At 38.7% G+C, this 17,333-nt stretch overlaps 1 protein-coding gene across 1 annotated transcript; it reads right to left on the minus strand.

Annotated features, from left to right (window-relative positions):
* Window positions 1-12,180: 12,180 nt before the first annotated feature.
* LOC131030425 (uncharacterized) lies at window positions 12,181-17,333 on the minus strand (the record flags this gene model as incomplete). The annotated part of the gene is given in 9 exon segments (XM_059208754.1): window positions 12,181-12,270; window positions 13,021-13,105; window positions 13,423-13,506; window positions 13,724-13,788; window positions 14,181-14,594; window positions 14,809-15,327; window positions 15,569-16,096; window positions 16,302-16,841; window positions 16,999-17,333. Coding segments are annotated over 9 exon segments (2,592 nt in total).

The raw sequence follows: 17,333 nt of genomic DNA on the forward strand, positions 1-17,333 counted from the left end.
TTCTCTCACAACCACCTTAGGGAAGCTACTATTCCAGAATATTGGATTTCAAGGTAAGTCATAAACAAATTTTCTCCTACTTTGGGTTTCCAATATCTTTTAAATTACCCAAAGCTCGACATCATGAAAAAAATATATACAAAATGAAGGCAAAAATCAGTGATTAGGCTAATCTATAGTTTACTACAAATGTGTGGACCTTGCTAATAAACTTTTTGCTACCTGCCTTAGATATCTACCAAATGAGTATTTTTTGTACAAAGTTTATTATGAATAAGATGAAGCAGCATATTAGGAAGTTCATGTGGAAAGGAAGAAAGCATGATAGTAAGAAAAAGTTTCACCTTTTTCAATGTGAACAAATTATTAAAAGCAAAAGAAAAGAAGGGCTCGACCTAATATCTCTTCAGGATCACTAAAAGGGTCTGGCTGCAAAAATTAATCATTTTAACACTCGTCGGACTCACCACGGACTCGCAAGTCCATTGGCAGGCCGAGTCGACTTGCCAAGGACTCGTGAGCCGAATCCTGGCAAGTCTTAACAAAAGACTCGCGAGTTTTTTACATGGACTTACGCGAGTTTTTTACAAGGACTCGCGAGGCCGACAATGCATGCCCAACCACGTTTTAAAGTTTTTTTTTTTTTCATTTTTCACTCATTTGACATTCGTACTTGCTGAAAACAAGTTTGTAGGGTTTGAAGGAGAGGAAATATGTCAAAAAATTATCTAATTTTTTTCTTTTTCAAGTCAGTCTCAATCTCTTCATCAAAATATAAGACATATTGAAATGTGACTTATACTTTAAGTTATATTTCATGTATATATTGGCAAGATGTTTGAGAGTGGTTTCAGATCTCTAGGAGTTATAATGCAAATTCTAGGTTTTAGAAGATCTTTTAAATTTTCAGACTTAGTCAAATTTCAGGTAATCAATAGGCTCCTATCGGAAAAGCGGATTTACATTGGCCCCCTACAATTCTATGGGAAGCGGATACGGAATGCATTTCTGTCAAGCTCTCTTGCCCCTACAATTCTATGGGCTCCCACCCATGTTACGTATATAATCTGGCAAGCCCTATAAATTCTATGGGGAATCATCGCTACCAACATTCTCTTGCTCTCTCTATCTCACTCACTTTATCTGTCCTAGATTTTAGACCTATCTATCTCCCTATCACTCTTCCTTTATCCCCTCTCTCTACCACACTCTATCTCACTCTCTCCTCTCTCCCCCAAGATCTAGATCTATCTCTCTACCCCTCTCTCTCTCACCCTCTGACCCTAGCAAGTGGTGCTACCCTCAACCTAATTTTGGCAAACTAGAGAAGCCACATTGGATTCCTAGAACTAGACCCTCTAGTTCTATCTCTCCCTTGGTTTTCACTAGAGTTGGGAAGTCTTCTCTTTAGTTTGTTCATTGTTGTTTCTCACATTTGGACATATCATTATATGTAATTTTGTAAACATTTATAAACTTATGCTGCTATTATACATTTTAAAGTTTGAAACTATGATTATTAATGATTAAATTTTAAATATTAAGTGTTTGGAGATCATATGACTATTATGACATGTGTAATGTTTCAATTGTGGCTCTTATATTCTCTAAATGCATTAATTTATTTATGTTTTTTTTCTAAAACTACGGTTTTTTTTTGCTGAGTCCTTTCGCAAGTCTTTCACGAATCTGAGTCCGAGTCCAATTTTTTGGTTTGCCGAGTCCGTGGCAAGTCCAAGTATTAAAACTTTGTCGAGAATGATTTGTAACAAATATAAATGGTGGGCTTCTTTTTCTCCACCAAAATTACAATTGTCATAATCTCTAAATGCTATCTCCAATTCAACCCTCCTATTAAGAAACCCAAATTTGGAGAAGGCCATGGATCTTCATCTAATCTCAAATAAGCTTTCTTGGATGTCGGGTAATGGTGAGAAAATTCAATTCAATGAGGACAAAATCCATGGGCAGTTTAGACCTTAGATTTCTGCCCGCCTTAGAAATTGGCTTCAATCCAAAACATTAGCTATTTAAATCAAGTAATGTGTAATGTCCCCTACTCAATGATGTGCTTTCAGTGGTCCATTGGCCTATTCCAGAGACCTGTAGCCTATGTGGAATGAAGAATAAGGGTTTCAAATGTTGGTGAAGCAAGAACTTACTATTTTTAGTAAGTTAGGGGTTTGTTGTTTGGATGATGTTGTCTTACTGAGCTTTCCATGCTCTGTCACTAGGTGCGAAGATCATGCTTCTCGAAGTAGTAATTCATGACTTACTAGTTTTAGTAAGTGGCAATATGGAGCATTTCTGTTTTTAGCAATGGGCAGGGTCCTGATCCTGTTGTGGTTCTATGGTCTTCTTTACTCCACTTCATCCTGGTATTGTTGATGATCAGTATGGGAGTCATAAGTGATTTAATTAAATATTATTTCCTTGTCTAAGGTTTAATATTTAAATATTTGTATTTACTGATTAAATGTATTGAGGATGACTTAGGGAAAAATAATTATTTGATATCCATGTGTTATTTTCCTAAGTCCAATGGCGTATTATTTGGTGGCAATTTGGAAGGATAAATCATCTCTTGTTTTATAATTTTTGTATTGCAAAAATCGCCACCAAAGGCAAAGTTCAAACTTCCCTAGGAAGAGGGGAAGTGGGTGCCATGTTGGGAGGAGACTTGAAATGAAATGAAGGGAGTTTGAGTTGAGTTTGGGCACCATTTGCATTTGAATTTGGGGGAGCTTGGAGTTATAAATATGAGCCTTGGGCTCTCATTTTACCATCTTGAAAAATTGCATCGTTATGCTACCGGATTGGTGTATGAACTTTGAAGCTTCAGAGTGTGGCTCCCTAGTGTTTCCAGTTTCGTACTTGAAATATAGTACCTAGCTGTGTGATGTATTCTATGACATTTTCAGTGCATATTTCAGTATTTTCGAAGTGTGGAGTGATTTTTGGAGTTGCTGGTTTCCTTGTGGCTGAAGCAAGTTTTCGATCATACCTCCCTGCTTGAGCGACTGATCATTCTAGGTATTGGCTCAAACCTCCTTCTTGCTGTTGGTGATACATCTTGTAAGTTTGTAGCACCATATTCTGAGGTTTTGAATTTTATATTGCAAATCGAAATATCCTAGCTAGGCATGGGTTTTGGAGAGTGCATTGGGATGCGTGCAGGGTGTTTTGGAGTGTTTGGTAGCTCTATTTTGGTTTGTTCTTAGTTGTTGTTTGTCTAGTGTTTGTTTGGGAGTGATTTGGAGTGAATTGAGGGAGATCTGAGTGAGATATGAGCAATTTAGTGAGTTTATGGGTTGCTGCTAATGCATTTCCAGCCGACTGTTTTTGTGTTGAATTAGTTTGATGATCATTATCTCGTGTTCAACAATTTACTTCTACTCTCACTTTTCTCTCTATTGTAAGGTTAAGTAGTAGTAGTACTACTAACCGTTCTGGATTGTAATCTTCATATCTCGCTGAAAAGTGGAAGAGGCTGGCTTGCCGCCTATATCTGATAATTTGTAATTCAGTCCTCCCGCTGCATAAGCGGTTGAGTGATATTGGTTGTAATGATCCTCCCGCTGCATAAGCAGTTGAGTTAAGTAGTTTGTAATTCAGTCCTCTCGCTGAAATATTGCGGTAGAGTGATTTGTGTTTGCAGTGTTGTTCTCTTGGCTAGTTCACCGCCAAGTTCCTTGCTTTCCCGCTGGATAAGCTTAAGGGACTGGCTTGCCGCTCGTTATTGTATTTCATCAATTCAACAGTTTATATCTAACGATCTCCTCCTACCGTATGCTCTCACCCTCCCAGTCTGGGCTCTCAGTGATCAGAAAGTGTAGGGTTCCTTCCAGTTGTATGGTTTTCATTATTCTAACCCTAACGGGTGATTGTTGATTGTGATATTGCTCTGAAAAACAAAAAAAAATTATTGGGAATATTACAGTGGTATCAGAGCTAGTTTTCCTACCAGCCAGTGAGTTTCAGAGGGGTCGGAATTCTCCATGAGTGACAGAGACGTCCATTACTACAACAAAGAACAGAAGAGACAGCAGTTTCAGATTCCTGTAGTGCCGGAAGAAGATACATTTTCAGAGGTATTGAGAAACAAAGGGAAAGAAGTGGATTCTGCAGATTCAGTGGATTCAATGGCAGATAAGGCTACGGAAAAGAATGAGGCACCTAAGAAGAAGGCTGAGAGACAATTCAATGCCATGATGGATATGATGTCTCAATTGTTGGCCAAACTTAACCAGGATGTTGTTGGGACCCCTAATCAACCCAACAATGGACCGGAAGCCAGTACTTCTAATGCTCCTGTAGGAAATGGTAATGGGAGTAACAATGGGAGCAATAGTGGAGGTTCAGCCCCAAGACCTCTGCAACCTATCTTCTTGCCAAGAGAAGCACAACAAGCTGAAATTGAGATACCTACAGCTGATGAAATAAGGAACAACTTTATGGAGTGCGCTTCTCTCCCTGGAGAGATCTGAGATATCCTCACCCTGGATCAGTTCATGAATCAAAAAATGAAGCGAGGAAGGAGGAATGACAATAGATTTTCTGCCCCAAGAGATTATCAACAAGCTCTTGGAAGGGTGACTCTAGCACATTTTGATGGGAGCACTAAGAGCACAACTAGAGCATGGGTGCAGAAGTTGGACAATTACTTGTCCTTGAGGCCTATGCCTGAAGAAGACGCCATCAAGTTCGCTACTTTGCACTTGGATGGAGTGGCCCATGAATGGTGGTACCATGGGTTGGTCACCCTTGGTCATAATTTGATCACCACTTACGCTGATTTCACCAACAAGCTCATTGAAAGGTTTGATACCAAGGACCCGAAGGTGAAGTTTAGAGAACTTGCTCAACTCAAACAACAAGGTTCTTTGGATACTTTCATAACTGAGTTTCAGAGTCTTTCAATTATGGTTAGCAGCATCTCAGAGAAGAGGTTGGTGGTCCTATTTACTGAGGGGCTAGAAGAACCATTGAAAGGTTGGGTAAACGCCTTTGACCCGCCTACCTTGGCTGATGCAATCAAAAAGGCTCGAAGCATGGAGTTGGCTGCCCCAAAGAACAAATTTCAGTCCAAGCCCTTCTCTTTCCGAAAGGATAAGAAGAAGTTTACAAATCAGACCAAGAAGTTTCCTTCGCGAATGGATGATGAGCTCCGTCAAGAGCTTTAGAGGAAGAATCTTTGCTATTCTTGCAGAGAACCTTGGGCCCCAGGGCATAAGTGTCATGGGAAAGGCAATTTGCATCAAATGGAGTGCTATTCTGTGGATGGATCTGATTCTGAAATGTCAGAACAGAAGACTGAAATTGAGGACAGCAAGTATGAAGAGGCTCTTGAAGGGCCTGAAACTGAGTCAGAAGACCAAGGATTGGTTGCTCAACTCTCAAGCATTCACAAGAATGAGTCCTTTAGAGTTCGGGGTGTGATAGGAGAACATCATGTCATTGCTCTCATTGACAAAGAAGCGACTCATAATTTCATTGATGAGAGAATTGTTGCAAAGAGGGGGCTAGTGGCAAAGGAAGTAGAAGGCTTCAAAGTCATGGTAGCAAATGGATCCACTATATCTTGCAACCGGATGATTTCCAACATGTCTCTGAAGTTGGGAAATCATGAAATTAGAGATGATTTCTTTGTCGTTAACATTAGTGGGACTAATGATGCAGTCCTCGAGATTCAATGGCTGAGATCTCTTGGTGAGATTACATTAAATTTGCAAACCATGGAGCTGAAATGCATGTCTGAAGGGAAGAAGGTGGTGTTGAGAGGAATGTCAAATGGTGGACTTAGAGTTGTTTCATTGAAGAGGATGGAGAGGCTGATCCGCCATAACCAAGTGGAATGGGCAGCAAAATGTTTGATAATGCCATCAAATCCATTAGTAGACAAGGGCAGCTATTTTGCAAACATTCAAGCATTGATCACAGATAGAAGTAAGGTCATGGCTATGCCCTCCAAATCACTAGAAGAGAATCGGAGCTATCCTGAAGACATTCAGGCCTTGATAACCAAGAGGAGTAAGGTGTTTGAGAACCCACCTCCTAGTAGACCTCCTAAAAGAGGTGCATAACACATCATTGAGCTTGACGAAGGAGCTAAGCCGGTTATGACTGCTCCTTATCGGTATCCCAAGAAGTAGAAGGATGAGATTGAGAAAGCAATCCAGGAGTTGCTTGACATGGGGTACATATGGCCAAGCAAAAGCCCATTTGCTTCAGCTATTGTCTTGGTGAAAAAGAAGGATGGGACCATGCGCATATGTGTGGATTACCGAGCCCTGAATCAAAAAACTAAAAAGAATCGGTATCCTATTCCGAGAATTGATGAGCTCATTGATGAGCTACATGGTGCAGTGTTCTTCTCTAAGATTGATCTCAGGTCAAGGTATCATCAAATTAGGATGAGAGCTTCAGATGTGGAGAAGACTGCTTTCAGATGCCACTTTCGGCATTTTGAGTTCCTATTCATGCCCTTTGGCTTGACTAATGCCCCTACCACATTCCAGTCATGCATGAACAAAATCTTCCAAAAATAGATGAGGAAGTTCGTACTCATATTCTTTGTTGACATACTCATATTCAACGAATCTTGGAAGGAGCACTTACAACACTTGGATGAAGTGTTAAGCATACTGGAATCCGAGTCCCTGTTTGCAAGGGAGTCCAAATGTGAATTTGAAATGGAAGAATTGCTCTACCTTGGTCACATTATCAGTGCAGGTGGTGTGAAGGTAGACCCTAAAAAGATTAGAGCTATCATTGATTGGCCTCCTCCTGAGAACATAACACGCTTAAAGAGATTCTTGGGTCTTTGTGGTTTTTATTGGAGGTTTGTGAAGGGATACTCTCAGTTGGCTGCCCCCCTCACAGATCTTACAAGGAAAGGAGCTTTTGAATGGTTCGAAAAGGCACAAACATTATTTGATCAGTTTAAGGGGATCATGAGTTCCTACCTTGTTTTGGCTCTACTTGATTTCACCAAACCTTTTGAACTACAGTGTGATGCATCTGGAGAAGGTGTTGGTGCAGTCCTCATGCAAGATAAGCATCCTATAGTCTTCGAGAGTAGGAAGTTGAGAGGGCCTGAAAGGCTATATTCAATATATGACAAGGAGATGCTTGCCATAATGCATGCCCTTGCAAAGTTCAGGCAATACCTTGTGGGGAGTAAGTTCATTGTTAAGATTGATCATAATAGTCTTAAACATTTCATGCATCAGAAAGACTTGAACCAAAGGCAGCAGAAGTGGGTGAGTAAGCTATAGGCTTACGGCTTTGATATCGAGTATGTCAAAGGGAAGAATAACATTGTGGCTGATGCCTTGTCCAAAAGGCCCCATTTGAGCTCACTGTGCGAGCTTACTGCTGATTGGAGGGAGTTGTTGCTTGCTGATTATGCCAAAAATCAGTTTGCAACCAGCATTATAGAGGGTACTTTTCATGATGAAAAGTACAAATTGGTTGAGGGGTTGATTCTATACAAAGGAAGGATCTTCATTGTGGCTGAATCTAAGCTGAAGGAGGAGATTTTGAAGACTTTCCATGACATTCCCCTTGCTGGTCACCAAGGTTACTTCAAGACTTACAGGCAGATCCGAGAGAGGTTTTCTTGGAAGGGACTTAAAAATGATGCCTTGAGGTACATCAAGGAGTGTCATACATGCCAAAGAAACAAAGATGAGCACACTCTGCGAGCTGGTTTGTTACAACCCTTGCCCATTCCCAGTCAAAAATGGGAAAGTATATCCATGGACTTCATCACTGGGTTGCCACGGGATCAAGGGAAGGATAGTATTTATGTGGTGGTGGATAGACTAACTAAGTTTGCTCACTTTTTCGCCATCACTAGTTCTTTTACAGCAGCTCGGGTTGTTGAAGTGTTCTTTTGGGAGGTGTTCAGGTTACATGGGTTACTGAAGAACATTGTGAGTGATAGGGACAACAAGTTCCTAAGTGCTTTTTGGTAGGAGATTTTTAGATTATGTGGTACTGTGCTCACTCCAAGCACAAGTTATCACCCACAAACTGATGGGTAGACCGAGATAGTGAATAAGTGGTTGGAAGGATATCTTAGAAACTATGTCTCAGAGCAGCAGAATACATGGGTGAGATGGCTTCACCTAGGAGAGTATTGCTACAACTCCTCCTATCATATGTCCATTCGGATGTCACCATTCATGGCACTATATGGTTATGAAGCTCCTAGCTTCGCTGACTTGGTATTTGGTGATAGCAGAACCCCTCAGACGAAGGATATGATGCAATAGAGTCAAGATATTTTGAGGATTCTAAGGGACAATATCTAGCATGCGTAGAATCAGCAGAAGTTGTATGCTGATCAGCAGTGAATTGATGGTTTATTTGAGGCTCCAACCCTACAGATAGTCTACTCTCAAGAAGAGTTGAGTTGAGAAATTGAAGCCACGATTCTATGGGCCTTTCAGAGTCAACAGGAGGATTGGAGAAGTGGCATATGAGTTGGAACTACCGGTGAGCAGTAGGATTCATAATGTATTTCATGTGTCTCCACTTAAGAAGGCTCTTGGACATAATGTTGTTGCTTCGGTAGAGTTACCTCCACTTGATGAGGAGGGAGAGCTAGTTTTGATTCCTGAAGCTACCCTTGATTTCAGGGAGCGTTCTTTGAGAAGGGGGATCAAGGAATACTTGATCAAGTGGAAGAATTTGCCAACAGAGGATGTTACGTGGGAAAATGAGGAGATTTTATTGCATCTAACCTTACAGTTGCTTGAGGACAAGCAATTTTGGGGAGGGCGGACTGTAATGTCCCCTTCTCAATGATGTGCTTTCAGTGGTCCATTGGCCTATTCCAGAGACCCATAGGCTATGTGGAATGAAGAATTAGGGTTTCAAACGTTGGTGAAGCAAGAACTTACTATTTTTAGTAAGTTAGGGGTTGGCTGTTTGGATGATGTTGTCTTACTGAGCTTTCCATGCTCTGTCACTGCGTGCGAAGATCATGCTTTTCAGAGTAGTTATTCACGACTTACTATTTTTAGTAAGTGGCAGTATGGAGCATTTCTATTTTTGGCAGTGGACAAGGCCCTGATCCTATAGCAGTTCTATGGTCTTCTTTACTACGCTTCATCTTGATATTGTTGATGATCAGTATGGGAGTCATAAGTGATTTAATTAAATATTATTTCCTTATCTAGGGTTTAATATTTAAATATTTGTATTTACTGATTAAATGTATTGAGGATGACTTAGGGAAAAATAATTATTTGATATCCATGTGTTATTTTCCTAAGTCCAATGGTGTATTATTTGGTGGCAATTTGGAAGGATAAAACATCTCTTGTTTTATAATTTTTATATTGCAAAAAATGCCACCAAAGGCAAAGTTCGAACTTGCCTAGGAAGAGGGGAAGTGGGCGCCATGTTGGGAGGAGACTTGAAATGAAATGAAGGGAGTTTGAGTTGAGTTTGGGCACCATTTGCATTTGAATTTGGGGGAGCTTGGAGTTATAAATATGAGCCTTGGGCTCTCATTTAACCATCTTGAAAAATTGCATCGTTATGCTACTGGATTGGCATATGAACTTTGAAGCTTCGGAGTGCGGCTCCCTAGTGTTTCCAATTTCATACTTGAAATATAGTACCTAGCTGTGTGATGTATTCTATGACATTTTCAATGCATAATTCAATATTTTCGAAGTGTGGAGTGATTTCTGGAGTTGTTGGTTTCCCTGTGGCTGAAGCAAGTTTTCGATCATACCTCCTTGCCTGAGCGACTAATTATTCTGGGTACTGGCTCAAACCTCCTTCTTGCTATTGGCGATACATCTTGTAAGTTTGTAGCACCATATTCTGAGTTTTGAATTTTATATTGCAAATCGAAATATCCTAGCTAGGCATGGGTTTTGGAGAGTGCATTGGGATGCATGCAAGGTGTTTTGGAGTGTTTGGTAGCTCTATTTTGGTTTGTTCTTAGTTGTTGCTTGTCTAGTGTTTGTTTGGGAGTGATTTGGAGTGAATTGAGGGAGATTTGAGTGAGATATGAGCAATTTAGTGAGTTTATGGGTTGTTGGTTATGCATTTCCAGCCGACTGTTTTTGTGTTGAATTAGTTTGATGATCATTATCTCTTGTGTTCAGCAATATACTTCTACTCTCACTTTCCTCTCTATTGTAAGATTTAGTAGTACTACTAACTGTTCTAGATTGTAATCTTCATATCCTGCTGAAAAGTGGAAGAGGCTGGCTTGCCGCCTATATCTGATAATTTGTAATTCAGTCCTCCCGCTGCATAAGCAATTGAGTGATATTGGTTGTAATGATCCTCCCGCTGCATAAGCGGTTGAGTTGAGTAGTTTGTAATTCAATCCTCCCGCTTAAATATTGTGGTAGAGTGATTTGTGTTTGCAGTGTTGTTCTCTTGGCTGGTTCACCGCCAAGTTCCTTGCTTTCCCGCTGGATAAGCGGAAGGGGCTGGTTTGCTGCTCGTTATTGTATTTCAGCAATTCAGCAGTTTATATTTAACGATCCCCTGCTACCGTATGCTCTCACCCTCCCAGTTTGGGCTCTCGGTAATCAAAAAGTGTAGGGTTCCTTCCAGTCGTATGGTTTTCATTATTCTAACCCTAACGGGTGATTGCTGATTGTGATATTGCTCTGAAAAACAAAAAAAAATTAGTGGGAATATTACATAATGAGCTTCCAAAATATTCCCAAAAATCAATTCTGATTCGAATCTTAATGTCCCCTTGGTTATGAAAATGAACTGGATCTCTTTTATTTCTTCTATGAAGGGAAGGGTTCCTATTGATTGTAGAACTTGGGATAAACTTATATGGGATAGTACCAAAGGATCAGGAGTGTATATAGTGAGAAAAAGATACCAAACACTCAGAGCTATTCATCCCTATATGCCTGGATGGAATCATATATGATACAGGGAAGCTATTCTGAAAATCATTTTTTTCTTCTGGCTAACTAAGCAAAATCAGAAACTCGCTCTGGATAACCTGAGAAGAAGATGTGTTGTTGGTCCTAATTGGTGTGCTCTTCGAAGCAAGATGAAGAGTACAAAGGGCATCTCTTTATATACAGTGGTTATACTAAAGAAGTCTAGAAGTATCTCCTTGGCAACTTTGTGCTTCAAATCTCTGTTACTTCTTCCTTTTAGGAAGCCATTAATAATTCCTAGCTCAATTGAAAATGTGAGAAAAGAATCTCAGCAGCCTTCTGCTATAAAGCATCTCCTCCCAAGGTACCTCTTTGGGGAAATTTGGAAAGCTAGAAATTCTTAAGTTTTCAGGAACTGAAATTCCCCAACCGAGGTCACTGTTAATATTGATCAGTACTCTTAAATGAGACTGCCAACTGCCAACCATTACCACTTCTCTCCCAAAAGGGAGAATTTGATGAAGGAGAGAACCCCTCCTTTTTCCCTGGCTTCTCCCTATTCTTCAATGGGGAATCTAAAAGGAATGAAGGATTCGCTAGGGGAGGGGGAATCATCCTGCACAACAATATATTCTGTCTTAGTTTCCTGCTGGCTTTGGCATCTCATCGAACAATTAAGCTGAAATTCAGGCTCTTAAACTGAGTCTCAGGCTGCCTAACCAAAAAGGCATTCTTTTAAAGTTTTTGGAAACTCTCAACTCATTATTAATGCAGTGACCAAGGCTCACTACAAATCTGTTAGCATTGCTTAAACTGTTAAAAGTTATTCAAACTCTCACTGCTCAATTTTTGCAGGTTGATGTTCAACATGTACAAAGCAAGCGCAATAGGGAAGTGGATAGAATGGGTAAAATTGAGGTTACACTGAATGCTAGAACTCTACTAATGCGGTGAAGCTCTGCTAAGTAACAAATACTTTTATCTTGGAACCTTCTGTTCCTTGCCCAAACTGCTAGGTCATTGGACTATTGTCTCCTCTTCTACTCAGTTCTGATAACACCCATCAGATGCTGAGTGATATGTTCTTATTTGATCTGTGTGTTTGCACTGCTCTGTATTCTTTGTAATTTATATTAATAAAACTATTTAATTCTATAAAAAAGCACTGTCAACCCCACATCCAAGTTTTGCAAGCAATCCTCTACCACTTAGATCATAATTAGTTATTAGGATGAAAACTCTCAATCCAAAACAAAATATGCAAATTAAAAAACAAATTTCAGTTAACATAAAAAAAATCTTATAGTATAACACAAACCTTTGTCTTTGCTTGAATTTTGTTCTTCTCAGCTTCCTTGGCATTCAGTTTTTCTTGCAATTTCATATAGAACTGGATCAAACCAAACTTCCATCAGACTATACACAGAAAGTTGTTTCTAAAAAACATATAATGAAATTTATAATGACAATGCAAAGAAACAAGCTACACAATGAGATGCTTATGGGAATCTAGGCCTGTAATAAAAACACATTACAATATATTTTCCGATTGCATTGATGGAAAAAATCACATAGCATCCATGCTTTGGATATCAAAGGCCCCCAAATATCTTAGGATTTACCATTTCACAAAGAAATAAATAATATAAAAAATAAAAGGTGCATGGTCCATGAAAATACTTCAACTTGCATTCAAAAACTCTCAAATTAAATCTGGAAATACAAACCCTGCAAAATTGAAGGTATGAAGGTATTATGACCAAAAGCTCTCTTTTCTAAAAATGTCTTTACTAAGCATAATGTAGTATATTATCTTATGTTTTTGTAACAAGTGTTAGAAGACCTCACAGATTGATAATGAGTGAACTTTTACTAAAGTTCAAGACTGTACAAGTTCTAGCACATATAATTCTGAAATTATTACTTTAACAGTCCAGAAGACTAACAAACAAAATGACAGGTAGATATTTTCTAAAGCAACTTTACTGAATTTAAAATAAGTAGAGAAAGGATAAAATGTTTAGAGATTTGGGGAAATAAACAGCATTCTAAAGAGGTATAAGTGGAAAAACAATGGACAAATACATCACTGCTTTGGTTGCCAAAGCAACAGATTGGTACATGGAATAAAGCGCCTTACCTCTTTCCGTTTCTCTGCCCTTTCAACACTTTTCAAGCTAAATGTTGTTGAGGACACCTTTGAATTTAATTTTCTCCCATTAACACTGATAAACAATTCCACTCAATCTTTTTATCAGGATTTAGGAAATCCAAAAAAAATGAAAGTTCATCTGCAACTTTATAAACAAAGATACAATTTGTCCTTCAAAGCTAATAAGGTCCCTATTTCTTTTATATAGGTTCTAGAACCCAACTCGTTATAACATGCCATACTCTAAATAAAATGCCAAGCAAAGCATGTCAGCTTTAGCCTTCGGCCACCAGAAATCACATAACTACCAGCAGTTTCATCTCATACCATTATACAAGTAAAAACATCACACATAGTTACAACTTCCAGATAATTCTTTATAAGAGATACCTGGTTTCACTTGAACCATTTTTATCTTCGCTGTCTTTCGATCCAACCAACTTTGTGCACCTTTGTGCACTCTTATCATCACTTCTGTAAAATTCATAGACGTTGTAATTCAAGCACATAAAAAACTGAGAAGATAAATGAGACACAAAAATAGGGATAAAAACCACTCTGAACTTCTTAAGTTTTGATCCTTTAAATTCAGATTTGTTAAGTCTGAATCAAATGAATCTAGGGAAAAGAAAATTAGAAGCTTTAACTGAAACATAAGGGTCAGTTATACAGTAATCTCTTTACAATTTACCTTCCATGTTTCTGATGAGGAGTTGTTGAGCCAGCAACTTCCTTTCGTATTACATTTGCAGGGGCCTGGAATCATGCTTTTGCTTCAGAATGTTCGGGCTGAAAATATATTCTACTAAGGCTCTTCACAGAACTTGAAAATTAAATTGCAATCATAACTTGAATTACCACAACCACGAATTTCATTTTACATTTTAGCCTGACTCTGTGAAAGCTAGTTTTGAGTACTCAAGGAAGGATCATTTGGAAAATTTGATGGCCAAGTTTAAAATTCAAAATGAGCTGCTTTTCATTTACTCATCATATATAAGCTTGAACTAAATGAAAACATTTTATTTTTAAATTTGCGAGTAAAACTTCGCTAATGCTTTTCACATAAGTAAAAAAAAACATATCCCAAATCACTCTAAACTTCTTAGTTAATGTCGTATGACAACTGTAATCCAGTTGACACCAACCTCAATTTTGGCCAGTCCTGGGATGGACAAACTGTGTCGAAAAGTCTTGAAAGCACACTTCACAATCTCTTTGTCTCCAAGATTTTGAACAATAGAAACCCGCCTGTCAGTAGCAAGAACAAATGGCTGAGGAACTGTGATATTAGCAGGCCGTTGAGATCCCAAACAGAGGGACATGTGTATGGAATCAGATACTGATCTTTTGTTTTCTCTTGCCTGCAGACCAGGTTTTTTCTTCTTGGGAATTGTCTCTTCCTTTCCTACTTTTCTTGGCACACAGGGAAGATTCTTAGCATAATAAGAAGTGTTAGGATTTGAAGGAACAGATGTTCTGCCATTTGACAAGTTTGTTGCAGATTCCTTTCTGTCATGCTTGGTTTGAGATGGTACATGCCCATTTGAAGAAGAAGCCTCCTTGACCAAGACAAACATAATAAATAAGTAAAAAATAAGACTCTTGTTAAGGAAGACACACTAAGAAACTCATTTTCTCTGTTCAGGAAATCATCTGTCAATGTCATTGTAATAGATTCATACTAATGACGTATAAGGGGACCCCATGTAAACTTTTCATGTCAAAACTAATCTGAAGTACTGTATAAGAAAAAGATGTCAAAATAGTTATTACCTTCTTAGGAAAGAACTTTTCTTTTTGCTTGGATTTGTTGGAATAATCTATGGCATGCTCTAAAGAATCCTTCTTCATCATCTTCTTTCCATCCTTTTCTGGACCATTGACTGCACCTTGTTGAGCCAAAAGAATCTCACCCATTGTTTCCATCTTTGGATCCTCTGGCACAGAATCTACGACCAATTTAATCTCAGTCACTGGACAAACCACCTCTGCAGGTATTGCTTCATGGTGGGTTATGTCCATTTGTGAAGAAGAAACATCAGTAGTCCCAGCCTCATGGTAGGCTCCATGTATTTGTAAGGAAGGCACATCAGTCTCGGTTTCACCCTTTTGTGAACTGGTTAAATCATTCTCTCTAACAATCTTTGGAGTTATTTCTTTGTTAGTCTTTGCATACAAAGAAGCGTGAGGATTTGAAGGCACAGATGTTCTGCCATTTGACATTTTTGTTGCAGATTTCTCTCTGTCATGCTTGGTTTGGGATGGTACAAACCCATTTGAAACAGCAGTCTCCTGGACAAAGATAAACATCATGTACAAATAAAAACTAAGATTCTTGTTAAGGAAGAGACACTCTAAGAAACCATTTTCTTTGGTCGGGAATTTTTCTGTCAATACTAATGATATTGAGGGAATCCCTTTAAATTTTTCAAGTAAAAAACATTTTGGAGTACCATATAAGATAAAGATACCAAAATACTTGAAAAACAATTTGGAGTACCATATAAGATAAAGATAACAAAATAGTTTTTACCTTTGGAAAGGGCTTTTCCTTTTGCTTGGATTTGTTGGAATAATCTATGGTATTCTTTAAAGAATCCTTCTTCTTCATCTTCCTTCCGTCCTTTTCTGGACCATTTACTGCTTTTCGCACCTGTGGAATGGTAGCACCCTGTTGAGCCAAAATAGTCTCACCCATTGTTTCCATCTTTGGACCCTCTGGCACAGAATCTACAACCAATTTAATCTGTGTCACTGGAGAAACCACCTCTGCAGGTATTGCTTCATTGTGGGTTGCATCCATTTGTGAAGAAGAAACATCAGTTGTCCTAGCCTCATCGTAAGCTCCATGTATTTGTAAAGAAGGCACATCTGTCTTGGCTTCATCCTTAAAATCATTCTCTCTAACAAACTCTGGAGTTATTTCTTTGTAATCCTCAGCGTAACAAGAAGTGTGAGGATTTGAAGGCATAGACGTTCTGACATTTGACAATTTTGTTGTAGATTCCTTTCTGTCATCCTCAGTTTGTAATGGTGCATGCCAATTTGAAGCAGCAACCTCCTGGACAAAAATAGACATGATATAGAAATAAAACTAAGATTCTTGTTAAAAAAGAGACGCACTAAGAAACTCAACTTTGTTCAGGAATTTATCTGTCAACCTCATTGTAATAGATTAATACTAATGATGTCTGAGGGTATCACTTGTAAAATTTTCATGTTAAAAATGATAACCATATAAAAAAAGATGCCTAAAAAGTTATTACCTCAGGAAAGGGCTTTTCCATTTGCTTGGATTTGTCGGAACAATCTATGGCATGCTTTAGAGAATCCTTCTTATTTATCTTCTTTTCATCCTTTTCTGGGCCATTGACTGTTTTCCCCACCTGTGGAATGGTAGCACCTTGTTGAGCCAAAATAATCTCACCCATTGTTTTCATCTTTGGACCCTCTGGCACAGAATCGATAACCAATTTAATCTCAGTCAATGGAGAAACCACCTCCGCAGGTATTGCTTCATGGTGTGTTACATCCATTTGTGAAGAAGAAACATCAATGGTCCTAGCCTCATGGTAGGATCCATCTATTTGTAAGGAAGGCACATCAGTCTTGGCTTCATCCTTTAGTGAACTGGGTAAATCATTCTCTCTAACAAACTCTGGAGTTATTTCTTTGTTATTCTCGGCATGAAAAGAAGTGTGAGGATTTGAAGGCTTAGATGTTATGCTATTTGACAATTTTGTTACAGAATTCTTTCTGTCATGCTCGATTTCGGATGGTACGTGCCCATTTGAACCAGCAGACTCCTGGACAAAGATAAACATGATATATTAATAAAAACTATGATTCTTATTAAGGAAGAGACACACTAAGAAACTCATTTGCTTTGTCCAGGAACTTCTCTGTCAATGTTATTGTAATAGATTCATATTCATGAATTCCAAAATAGTTATTAGTAATTACCTTAGGAAAGGGCTTTTCCTTTTGCTTAGATTTGTTGGAATAATCTACAGCGTGCTTTACAGAATCCTTCTTCATCTTCTTTTTGTCCTTTTCTGGGCCATTAACTACTTTCCCCACCTGGGTAAGGGTAGCACCTTGTTGAGTCAAGATAATATCATCCATCGTATTCATCTTTGTACCCTTTGGCACAGGATCCATGACCAATTTAAACTTGGTAACCGGAGAAACCACCTCTGCAGGTATTGCTTCATGGTAGGTTACATCCATTTGTGAAGAAGAAACATCAGTTGTACTAGGCTCATGATAGGCTCCATGTATTTGTAAGGAAGGCACAT

The sequence above is a fragment of the Cryptomeria japonica genome, chromosome 7, assembly GCF_030272615.1.
Source record: "Cryptomeria japonica chromosome 7, Sugi_1.0, whole genome shotgun sequence".
Lineage (NCBI taxonomy): Eukaryota > Viridiplantae > Streptophyta > Pinopsida > Cupressales > Cupressaceae > Cryptomeria > Cryptomeria japonica.